General features: G+C 49.9%; 1 protein-coding gene across 1 annotated transcript in view; it reads left to right on the top strand.

Annotated features, from left to right (window-relative positions):
• LOC138511207 (long-chain-fatty-acid--CoA ligase ACSBG2-like) overlaps positions 1-12,915 on the top strand; it is a 655,074-nt gene that overhangs the window by 235,151 nt on the left and 407,008 nt on the right. The window contains exon 8 of the mRNA XM_069626736.1: positions 7,357-7,538. Within this exon, the coding sequence (XP_069482837.1) occupies positions 7,357-7,538 (182 nt within the window). The remainder of the gene's footprint in view (positions 1-7,356; positions 7,539-12,915) is intronic.

The following is a 12,915-nucleotide window of genomic DNA, read 5'->3' as shown; positions in this document are numbered from 1 at the left end:
GTGAGGAGCCATCCAGGTTGGTGGTTTGCACAGAGGAGGAGGAGGCCGACACTGGTGCACACATGGGGCCTGGTGGGAGCATCCCTGCTGGTGCAAGTGGTGCAGTCCAGGGCCAGGGGCAGGAGGCAGCACAGGTCACCGTGGAGGTGCCTGTGCATGTCGCTGTCCCTGACCCTGTGAGTGCACCACCATGCACCAGCAGGGATGCCCCGTCCCAGGCCCGTCCGCAGGTAGAGGGGATGTCCATGTCAACTGACTCCCCTCCACCTGCGGCCGTGGGAACCCCTGGCCGCGTGGAGCAGGTCCTGATTGGGGTCGCGATGCGCACGGCTGTGATTCGTGATGACGTGCGTGCTTCCCGGGAGGAGCATGCACGTCATCACGAAGTGCACCGTGCCGACGTGGCCCAATTGGGATCGGCCATGTTCGGGGGGTTCCTGCATGTGTTGGCCAATCTGACGGCCCTCTCCTCCTCTGTGCAGGCTATCCACCGGTCGTTCTCCTTGCCGTCTTCCGGCCCAGATGCCACCATGGCCCCCTGTGGACCTGCCCCGACCAATGCAGCCAGCTCGGTGGGGATCCCATCCCTGCCACAGTTGGGAGTCGGAGGTCCAGCAGGGGTGGACAACACAGCAAGTGGACCCCAGCAGATGGAAGATGTGCCGGCATCATCGGGCAGGGCACGTGCACGACGGCGTCGGTGGTTACCATCAGCCTGGATGCCGTCGTGCTGGCAGAGGCAGTGGCGTCGGAGGCAGCAGCGGGCTCGACGTGGGAGGCATCATGGCTCAGGGCCATCAAGATCAGAGGGGCAGGCATCGGCCGGAGGGCAGGGCAACCCTGGCATGGCGGTGTGTTCCGTGTGGGAGGAGTTTGGCCAGCGGATAGGTGTGGAGCGGCAGCGGGCGGAAGAGGAGCGGCTCGCCATGGCCAGGGCGGAGATCTCCATGCGTCGGGCATTGAGGCGGGCTGAGTGCCTCGAGGAGGCTCGCAGGGATTTTGGTGAGCACATGGGGTTGTCCCTGCGAGACCTCGGGGCCAGGACTGAGTCCCGCCTCCAGGACATTGACATGGAGTTCGAGGATGCCCTGGCCAGCATCACCAAGTGAGCCGCAGGACTAGCCCGCTGCCTTTGTATATAGTTTCTTAGTTAGTTAGTGCTAGGTTTCCTTTATTTATTTTTATTATTTTGGACCGCTTGGACAATGGCCACTTTTTTGTACATATTTTTTTAATTAGTTAGTATTAGGTTTCATTTGTGGTGTTGGGCTCATGGACCCTTGAACATTCCTGTATATATTGTTATTTTTTGGGAGATACATTTTTTTAATTTCTTATTGTTTACACCATGACGTAATGGTTTTTCTTTGATTTCCTACTACATGGTTTTGCTTTGGACAAATTCTATTGATTTTTTAATCCTTTGTTTTTTGGTTTATCATTTTTGTTCTCGGACATGGACCTTTTATTTACTTTGCCACATAGTTGTATGTTTTCTTAGTTTACTTATTTTTTGTTTTTAATACATTTTTATATTATCTTACACTTGTGTCATTTTCTCTTTGGTTTCTTACATGTCATGATATGGGTTTTGACATTCACTTGCACCCATTGTGTATGTGTGTGTGACGGACATGTGTTCTTTTGCATACTTGCCTTTGGGGTTGTGTCATGCGATTGCATTCACTATGTGGGTGCATGCAATCCTTGCCTGGGTGTTTGTGCTGGGTATGCTGGCCATTACTGCCATGATTGTGTATCGTCAGGACCTGGGGCCAGGGGGACATGGGTGGGGGCCTGGTGGAGGGTGCCCCTGGTGGATGGGGGGTGGGGGTGGTGGGAGACATGGGTTGGACATGGGTGGGGGCCTGCTGGCAGGTTCCCCACAGTGCTGGGGGTGGGGGTGGTGGGAGACATGGGTTGGACATGGGTGGGGGCCTGCTGGCAGGTTCCCCACAGTGCTGGGGGTGGGGGTGGTGGGAGACATGGGTTGGACATGGGTGGGGGCCTGCTGGCAGGTTCCCCACAGTGCTGGGGGTGGGGGTGGTGGGAGACATGGGTTGGACATGGGTGGGGGCCTGCTGGCTGGTTCCCCACAGTGCTGGGGGTGGGGGTGGTGGGAGACATGGGTGGGGGCCTGGTGGAGGGTGCCCCTGGTGGATGGGGGGTGGGGGTGGTGGGAGACATGGGTTGGACATGGGTGGGGGCCTGGTGGAGGGTGTCCCTGGTGGATGGGGGGTGGGGGTGGTGGGAGACATGGGTTGGACATGGGTGGGGGCCTGCTGGCAGGTTCCCCACAGTGCTGGGGGTGGGGGTGGTGGGAGACATGGGTTGGACATGGGTGGGGGCCTGCTGGCAGGTTCCCCACAGTGCTGGGGGTGGGGGTGGTGGGAGACATGGGTTGGACATGGGTGGGGGCCTGGTGGAGGGTGTCCCTGGTGGATGGGGGGTGGGGGTGGTGGGAGACATGGGTTGGACATGGGTGGGGGCCTGCTGGCAGGTTCCCCACAGTGCTGGGGGTGGGGGTGGTGGGAGACATGGGTTGGACATGGGTGGGGGCCTGGTGGAGGGTGTCCCTGGTGGATGGGGGGTGGGGGTGGTGGGAGACATGGGTTGGACATGGGTGGGGGCCTGGTGGAGGGTGTCCCTGGTGGATGGGGGGTGGGGGTGGTGGGAGACATGAGCAGGTGTGCAGGGTAGTTCCCTGTGGTGTGTGCTGCCTGCAGGGGCCGTGGAGGGTGTACAGGTAATGCCTGGGAGCACACAGCCAATTCGCGTGTGGAACTTCCCGCGCACCCCTGAAATCCACGTAGCCGGCCATATCGCGTGTGGAACTTCCCGCGCGCCCCTGCAATCCACGTACCCTGCCATATCGCGTGTGGAACTTCCCGCGCACCCCTGAAATCCACGTAGCCGGCCATATCGCGTGTGGAACTTCCCGCGCACCCCTGGAATCCACGTAGCCGGCCATATCGCGTGTGGAACTTCCCGCGCACCCCTGAAATCCACGTAGCCGGCCATATCGCGTGTGGAACTTCCCGCGCACCCCTGGAATCCACGTAGCCGGCCATATCGCGTGTGGAACTTCCCGCGCACCCCTGAAATCCACGTACCCTGACTAATCGCGTGTGGAACTTCCCGCGCACCCCTGAAATCCACGTAGCCGGCCATATCGCGTGTGGAACTTCCCGCGCACCCCTGCAATCCACGTACCCTGACTAATCGCGTGTGGAACTTCCCGCGCACCCCTGAAATCCACGTAGCCGGCCATATCGCGTGTGGAACTTCCCGCGCACCCCTGGAATCCACGTAGCCGGCCATATCGCGTGTGGAACTTCCCACGCACCCCTGGAATCCACGTAGCCGGCCATATCGCGTGTGGAACTTCCCGCGCACCCCTGAAATCCACGTAGCCGGCCATAAAGCGTGTGGAACTTCCCGCGCACCCCTGGAATCCACGTAGCCGGCCATATCGCGTGTGGAACTTGCCACGCACCCCTGAAATCCACGTACCCTGACTAATCGCGTGTGGAACTTCCCGCGCACCCCTGAAATCCACGTAGCCGGCCATATCGCGTGTGGAACTTCCCGCGCACCCCTGAAATCCACGTACCCTGCCATATCGCGTGTGGAACTTCCCGCGCACCCCTGGAATCCACGTACCCTGCCATATCGCGTGTGGAACTTCCCGCGCACCCCTGGAATCCACGTACCCGGCCATATCGCGTGTGCAACTTCCCGCGCACCCCTGCAATCCACGTACACTGCCATATCGCGTGTGGAACTTCCCGCGCACCCCTGCAATCCACGTACCCTGACTAATCGCGTGTGGAACTTCCCGCGCACCCCTGAAATCCACGTAGCCGGCCATATCGCGTGTGGAACTTCCCGCGCACCCCTGGAATCCACGTAGCCGGCCATATCGCGTGTGGAACTTCCCGCGCACCCCTGAAATCCACGTACCCTGACTAATCGCGTGTGGAACTTCCCGCGCACCCCTGAAATCCACGTAGCCGGCCATATCGCATGTGGAACTTCCCGCGCACCCCTGAAATCCACGTACCCTGCCATATCGCGTGTGGAACTTCCCGCGCACCCCTGAAATCCACGTACCCGGCCATATCGCGTGTGCAACTTAACGCGCACCCCGGTATACACGCACACGTTTATTTTTTCTCTCAGCGCGTGTCTGTGTTTGTGGGTACCCCTTTGTACGTCATTTGTCCTGGAGGGCCACAGTATTGGACATTGATCATGTCTGTATATAGGTGCTATTTGTTGGCGCACCTTTTAGCGCACATTTCTTGCAGGCGCAGAGACGCTACCGCCTGCTTTCTTGTGGCGGTCGTGTTTGTGCCTGTGCGCTGCTTTGAGCGTGCGCTTTTTTGCCCTATTCTATTCCATGAATACGTGTTGTATGCGAGCGTGTGGGCGTTCCGCGCACTTGCCTCCTAAACTTTCCCCGTGCCGCCCACATTCTTCCCCATTCCGAGTGTTGTGCCCCATTTTATTCCCCATTCCGAGTGTCCCGCCCTGTGTTCCGCCTACTTTAGAGCTGTGCGCTGCGCTCGGAGTGATAGCGCAGTGGCCGTGGCGCACGACGTTGGTTGACCTGTGCGCCGGCCTGCGCCGCGCGCTATTTCCGCGCACGTCCTCTGCTTTTCTTGCGCACGGACTTCCATGAATCGACGTGCGCTGGTTTCCCTGCGCTTTGCGCTAATTTTCGGCGCAGCGCACGTATTGGCCCCTCTGCGCCGGGATTTTCGGCGCACATTTATTCCATGAATCGGCCTGTGAATGTAGTGGGGCAATACTACCGTTTGAAAAGGGGTGCATGGCTCAGGGTGGCAGAGCCATGAGGAGGCCAACGAGAAGCCAGAGAAACCCAAGAGTACACCCTAAACCCAGAGGCCAATAAAAGGAATCAAGTAAAGGCGACTTGGTGCACAGGAGAAAGTACCAAGGAACCTATGTGAGATAGTGAAGTCCTGGGGAAGGGAACCCTGAGACTTGAGGGACTACAAGTGTTGTCTTGGGAACAGAGTCTCAAGACCCCTTTGTTTTGGATTTGTGTTACTTGAAACTTGGGGTAGGGTACTCCAGGATTAGTTCTGAACTATATTGCCTTGAACTAGAAAAAGATAAACATGCAGACTCTTTTTTATGGAACTTTCTTAAGCTTGGGGAAGGAGAGCTTGAAGAAGCTCAGAACTTTAAGTTAAACACTGTTTCCTTTGACTTGGAAATCCCTACACATGTGTTTGTTCTAGTTGTGAGGGCAAGGATAGGTTTTGGACACAGACAGACTATTAAGTTGAACTCCGCAGTTTTCTGGCAAAGGTGGATGGTAACTCTCTGGATAGGCTGTTATACGCAGATGATTTGGTCTTAATAGACCAAACTCCGGTGAGCCTGCAAATGCATTGCAGACGTGTGTTACAGAAAAGGGTCTAACAATGAACGCTACTAAAACCATAGTGCTTACCTTACAGCAACCATGTGGAAAGGCAAATTGTAAACAGCAATAGCACTCAGGCAAGGATGCTTTGCTTAAAACAAACTCCTTTGTATACCTGGGGATGCACCTGGGAAATAGCTTCAGGGATGCTTCTAGAGAAAAGGTTCTGCACTCTAAGGCAAGAAATTTAGCAGCCCAATGGTAGGATCATCTTAAAAAGATAAGGAAGATTCTCTTTAATTCCTGTGATATCTTTCTACTGATTGAAGGTGATTCCAATCCTTACTTATGGCGCAGAGGCTTTCTTTGGACTCCTGGATGGATTGTGGGCATCCCTGAAGGGTCTATTTTGGAAGAGAGTGTTGTCTCCTCCAAAGTGTGTACCCATTCAGGTCATAAAAGCAGAGTTGGGTCTTATTTCCATGTACGCCGTGGTGGTATGGAAAAATGTAATGCTGTATAGGAAATGTACAACATCTAAACCAGTGAGAGAGTTCATTATTATAAACGGGGCTTTACTGAGTGGGTCTGATCAACTGCTAAGGGAATGGAGGTCTATCTGCAGTGAAATAGGGAGTGACCTGAATGTTTCAGATGAAATACTTGTTGCAAACCCGACCTCCATGAAGCATAAATAATGGTCAAAGGACTGGATAGAGTCCCAGGACCAAAGACAGTCCTACAAACTGTACAGGCAATCGACTCCTAAAACCCGAAGATATAACAATCTGCCCCAGTACCTATTAAGATTCCCAGACAGCATATACAGCGCAGAATACGTGAGATTTAGATTAAATCTTTACCCTTCTAAAGAGATTTTGAATGTACGTAGTAGGGATAGAAATTCGGACTCTTTGTGTAGGTTATGTAAATTGACCAACGAAAAAGAGACCTTAAAACATCTGGTTTTATTTTGCACACCATTGATTGAGCTGAGAACAAAGTTCTAGGCAAAATGTATCATCAACCGGAGCTTGAGATGCACTAAGCAATGGTGGCTAGCATATATGCATGGAGAAGGACTAACCCTAATATTATCTCTTGTTGCTCTTTTAAATGAAGTAGTTTTACTCCTGGAGGTGTGAATCAAATGTCTTATTGGGGTTCATTGGGGCACCTAGGAAATTAATTGTTCTTATACTGGTTTTATTGTTGACATGGAAAGAAAAGAGTTGACGCAGAGTGGGGCTGTCTTCAATGTAATAGTTTTAAGGAAAGGTATGTGTTTTTTATCGAGTCTTTTTTCTTTTTTCTCTCTATTGTCCCTTTTTTCTATTTATTACTCTTGCTTAAAATTGCTTTTATGTTTGTGAAGATTGGTGAAAGGTTTAATTTGTTAACCAAATGCCAAATAAATAAATTAAGTTGAACTTTTATTCCTTAGTTTGTTCAGGTAGTGACACCCCACCTTAGCATTGGGCAAGTTAGGCCTTCTACCATCCTGACATTTAAGTTAATAAAAGGGTTTATTTTGAATTTTGACTCTGATCTGTTGTCTGTGTCCTCCTTCCTGATGCCTTCACATTGTGCATGTGTGCATAGTCCTACGTCTGTTTCTGCATCTCTACAACCGTGCCTCTGCTTCTCCACTCACACCTAGTCTTATCTCTCTTCATACTACCAGTTGCTGGCTCTCTATTACAGTTGATCTTCGGCAAAATGCCAGGTATAGGCCAGAAATGTGTGAAGCGTGCACTCAGGTGCTTACTGAGTTAGTCATACAGAGAGCGATGACATTCTGGAAGTGTATGCAGATGATGCTGGCATGGAGAAAGTAAGCGGGAGACCCTTAATATGACAAGCCGCCAATGGTACATCTTCTGTTCTTGGAAGATGTATATATAATCTTTCTCTGCATGAATCTGCTGGTGAATATTTACCTCTTGTCTCATCCTCAGGGCACCCTGGTTTCTACACTACAGGAGGTGAGGCCCACCATGTTCTTCGGGGTGCCACGAGTCTGGGAGAAAATTCAGGAAAAGATGACGGACATGGGCTCCAAGTCGTCTTTCATCAAGCAGAAAATCAGCTCTTGGGCCAAGGAAATAGGGCTGGGAGCCAATTACAACAGAATGAATGGGTAAATTAACTTGCAAGATAAAAGAGTTAATGCATGTGCTTAAGGTTCTTGTGGTATAAGGTGTAGTTATTTATTTTATTGATTTTCTCTAGCATAGAAATGTGTCACCCTGTAAGCCCTATTACAGTCCATTTGCATCGTGGAGGTGGGGCCTCTTGGGAATTATGTGCTGGGGGTTTGATGGTCAGTGATTCAACCAGGCTGTACATTTATTCAATTTCATTTATTACATTTTGATCAAATGTACAAGGTAATCAATGGCGGACTGGTGCTGAGCATCAGAAGAGGGAAGATGTTAGGAGCACATTTTGGGTGTACAATGCCTTAAAGGGTCTCATTGTAAAAGCAAAGAAGGCCAATGAAGGGGGAGTGGCTATCCCAAATGAAGGGGATATAAGTGATGATTGAGAAGCAGCTTGGGTAGGCGTTTCTAGTTAGAGAGGAGCAGAGTTTGGATGGAGGTGCCAAAATGAAACCTATTTCACAACATGAATAACAATGGAGGTCAGGGTTGACTGCATCTAGGGTTATATCAAGACACTAAACAAAAGAAGAAATCCATTACAAGTGGCAGTGAGATCAGGATAATGAAATAGTCCAGGACAATATGGCCAAATTATTCTAGGAAAGGATGTAAATGAGTTAGCTGGATGGAAGGAAAACAAGGAGAACAACGTGTACTGCCGAAAAGGTATAAATTGAAGAACCGGTTGGACCTCACAATTTACAAAGCAACTAGGTCTAATTCTAGTCCTAAAATTTTATACACCTGGGAAAAGGTCAGCGCAGATTATATTTTCCACCTATGGGGCCTATAGAAAGAGTTCAAGAGCCCTCCCACCATCGGGGCCAATCACAGGTGGGTCAGGTTTTCCCCATTGACTTCACAAGCCATTCTACCCACTAAGAAAATGTGGAGGGGAATACACCTAATCTTTTCTTACCCCATGAGTGGAGAATTCCTAGTAGGGACAAAATGATCATCTCCCTAGCACTTAGGGTAGAGATTCCTACCAACTTAGTTGTCTATCTGTCAGAATCTGTACATTCAGAGGTGCGGCTCACCTGTGCCTTCTTTCACGTTTACTGTGGTCTTTATCCTTATGTGAATTTGTGTTTGGTGCGGATCTCATGAAGGAAAGGGTGAGCCTCCCCAGACACCACCTGCCTGAAGGGAAAACACTTGGGCAGACTGACCTGGAAGACTGCCAAAATATAGGAAAATCCTTGGAGAGGAAAAAACATGTAAGCGTGACCCGGAAGCATTGTGAAGTATCAGCTGGTTGAAAAAGCTGAATAATAGACTGAACAGCTCCCAAATGAATCAGGCAGAACACAGGAGGAATCCAAGGAGGGCAGAGAAGAGGGAGGAGGAGGTAAGAAGGAAAAACAGAACAGGGAACAAGAATACAATAGCGATGAGCAGTATACCTGAATACCGAGCGTTGAGACACTCTGAACACACAGGGTTTCTGATTATGTATTCAGGCTCCAATAGAACTGCTAAGCGACTAGACTCCTCTGCTCGCTTCCAGCAGTAAACGCTGGGCACTGGTGAATCGCGAACTGTGCCTCCAGGCAGCCCACAAGGACTGGGGGGAAAAGGCATGACACTATCCTATCCCAGCAGATAGGAGATACAAATTGCCTCCTAAATGTATCCTACAGTCTGATACAGATTAAAAGGGGCGATATGGTAGGACTCTTGGTGTATGAAACCCTCTGAGTACTTGTTTCCCAACCAAAATTTAGGAAGAGAGATGGATAGAACCAAGAGAAACAACACGGTGGGAGGAGGGGCACATTTCTTTGGTGTGGCTCAAAGCTGGAGGCAGAGTTAAACTCTTACTATAGTTACAATTAAACTACTAAAGGAAAGGATACAATCTCCCAATACCCCAATATCACGGGAGATCCCTCTCCCTTTGAAAATAAAAGATTGTTATGCTCCAGAAACTATGGTCACTCCATTATCATCTCAAGATAAGGGCCTGGTGAAACCTGAAAGAACACGGAAATCCATTAGCGTTGAGCTAGGCTATGATTTGGCCGAGGGCAAGTCCTCATGGGAAAGTCTCAAATCCCTCAATATCCTAAAAGATTCCTTCCCTTGAAAAATCGAAAACGTTTATACTCAGGAGCTAGCATCTCCCTCTGATCATAACACAGCCGATCATGAGTCTTCATTGGAAGATGCCCACCTACCCAATTCCCTAACATCTTGTAAATGTTTCCTAACCCCTGAAAAAAGACAACCCTATAGACTTTGGGGAAGGGCATAATAGAATTGAGAAGTCTCTTCCCTGACGATGCTGAAACCGGCAGGAAAGAATTCCAACCCTTTTCTGGCATTAACAGTGCCCTGGGTCAGACATCTGTCAGAGAGTCCTTTTCTGCGTTAAGCGGAAATGTGACAGGTCATTCTCTCCAAGAGGATAATCTGGAAGACCTTGAATTCCCTTCCTCACTAGCTGCCTATCCGATTAACTCCCAGGTAGACCAAGAGCGGACAAAAGAGTTTACCCGAGATCCCCTAGAAATAGAAATAGAAGACCCTTGTAAGAAAGAAAATGACCAGGAAGAAACCTCTCTTCCTGTTACACAAAAACAAATGTGTTATTATTGTGGGGAGAAGGGCCATCCAACTAGGCACTGTCCTTTAAATTTCTTGCCCCCTAAGGTAACTCCAGAGAAAGGAGACCCCAAGGGAGTCCACGAACCAGAAAAACAGGAAATGAATTCTTCAATTATGCCCATCTTGTGTGCCCAGCCATTACCCATAGATAAAGACGCTGAAGGGAAGATAAGAAAAATAGTTTCTAAAGTCAGAAAGAAAAAGAAAAAGGGCAAAAACAACACTAACTACTGTGATTAATCCAATGGAGTCATCACAGGTTCCCGGCGGAGACCTCCTTCCATGTGGCCAGGGGACGGCATACGCTACCTGATCCTGACCTTGGGGGCAGCTATAAGGGGGAGGATCACATGGGAGGAGTTAACTACTGGGGAGAGGTTATGGCTTCATTGGATGAGGCGCAGTATTCCCCCTTTACCCATGAGGAAGACCCCCTGATATCCAATACCCGAATGGCCTATTGCCATGTGTTGGTTCCCCCAATAGGGAAAATAATGAAACCTTTTCTGACCTGAAGAATAAAAGCTCCAACAAAACCCCTTTCACTCCTAGCTCCCCTTCATGTGGAACTGATCTTTCATGTGGAATCATTGAGATAAATTCTACAAACAATGTGCACCAAGTAACACCAATGGACTCCAACTCCCACAACCACCTATGTAGTGAGACGAGAAGGATGAAGGAATTGGTTCAAAGCAACAGGAGCCTCAAGCTCAATGAGCCTGCTAGTTGTTTGGTGAAAACACCTGTGCGCGGGACATTTAAAAATGGAAACCACACTATGAGAAATGGTTCAGGAGAAGACATTGCATCTTCCGTAGAGGTGGGCAAATGCTGGAGGCACAAGCCGGTGTGGCAGAGCAGAAGAGCTCCCCAGCAGAGAAGAAGACATACGTTGCGTGAGCAGGACGTGCCGTGGAGATGCCAAGGGAAGCGAGAGAGTTCCTGGGCACTTGCAGCTCAAAGAGGCAGCGTAATCCACACTGGTACCTGAAGGGAAGCAGGCGTGGAGGAGCAGAGCCATGAGGGAAGCCAGAGAGATGTCGGAGCAGCCAAGAGTGGGAAGCAAACGGCGAGCTATGCTGCGTAAGCACGAACGGGACCGAAGATGCTACACCAATCCGGTGAGCCAGCCCAAAGCAAGTTGGAACCCCGGGGTGTTTCGGTGATCGCGCCAGCAACAAATTGAATGTTATGCGATTGCCAAGACAACAACAATAAGAAGATTGTTTGAAAGTAAAAAGGTAGAGGGCAGATCCAAACCCCAATAACACATGAGTGCATGGAATGCAAGTGTGGGGAAAAGCTTGAACAAACATTGAAACAGAAAGATATACTGAATCAAGAATGGTAAATGCAGTTTTGTATATAAACAGAAGCTGTAACGCATGAGAGAAGTCCTGGCAAGAGAAGTACACCGGGCAGTTAAAACTAGATAAGAAGTCCTGGCAGGGAGGTATACCAGGCAGTTGGAAGGGCAAGAGAAGTCCTGGCAGGAGAGTACACCAGGCAGTTGGAAGTAGATAAAGAGTCCTGGCAGGGGAGCATACCAGGCAAATTGCATACCTATAAGAAATGTTAAACAAGGACAGTGGGCCTCATTATGAGTCAGCCAGTCCGGTCAGAAAGCACCGGTATTTATGGTTACCGGCACTTTACCCGGATCGACCAACTACAGGTTTGCTGGAGGTAAGGCATGTTCCCTACTGGCAAAAAAAGCAGTCATTACAATACCGGTGCCGATAAAGACGGCAACTCCCCTCATGGAGTCCTATAGGACTCCATGAATGGGGATTTACACCGTCTCTCATAATCCAGCGGCACTGCACATGGTCATAGCCCAGGTGTGTTTACCACCAGGATACCAGCAAGGTTATAATGAGGCCCAGTGTTTGTTAAACAAATAAGGAACTTGCATTAAAGAAAGATCAGTACAGAGCTTTTTATCTAACAATATTGTTGTGGGCAAAGGAGAAAAAGGGCCTCATTCCGAGGTTGGAGGTAGCCATGGCGCTGTTAGCACCATGGCTACCCTCTTACCGCATACCGGGTCCGGGTTCCCTGAATGGGGAATTACTGGGCCATTCGAACCTTGGAGGACCCGGTTTTTCCCCATTCAGGAACCCATCCCCATTCGCATTCGATCACCCATAGGGCTCAATGGGAATGGGGACCATGCTAACAACGGGCCCGTTTATAACAGGCCCGTTGTTAGCATGCTGGTCCTTTAGCGGCTCCCACTAAGGGCGCCTGGTAAACCAGCCGTCCTTAGCAGGACCCGCTAAAGGACCTCGTAATGCGGCGGTAAGGAGTTAACGGCACCGGCACCCTTACCGACGCTGTTAACCTCTTACCGCCCACCTCAGAATGATGCCCAAATAGTCAGATCAATAGACATTGCCATCCGATTGAAGAATGCAGGGGAAGGTAACCACTCTCTGGATCCAAGGTCTTTTTCATCTTGGAAAACTGTTACATTGGAGCCATTCTATTTTTCAATAATGCTCGCTTTTTGCCAATACTAGGTTAAAGGCATTTTCCCTTCTAACTTTATTATTTTGTTTGTAGTGTGAGGGTCTGGATACAATGCTTGGACACAAGGATGTTCTTGATTTCTGATATCCTGATCCTTACACAGACAGATCCTTTGTTTTTGTTTTTTAGGTAGGTAAACTCCTCTTTAGAATAGGGTCAGAGAGGTATTTTCCCAACGCATTTATAATATTAAAAATCTTTAACCAA

This window comes from Ambystoma mexicanum, chromosome 6p (assembly GCF_040938575.1).
Source record: "Ambystoma mexicanum isolate Mex_15411 chromosome 6p, UKY_AmexF1_1, whole genome shotgun sequence".
Taxonomy (NCBI): domain Eukaryota; kingdom Metazoa; phylum Chordata; class Amphibia; order Caudata; family Ambystomatidae; genus Ambystoma; species Ambystoma mexicanum.
Note: the sequence above shows the minus strand (reverse complement) of the source record. Positions and strands in the feature narration are given on the sequence as shown.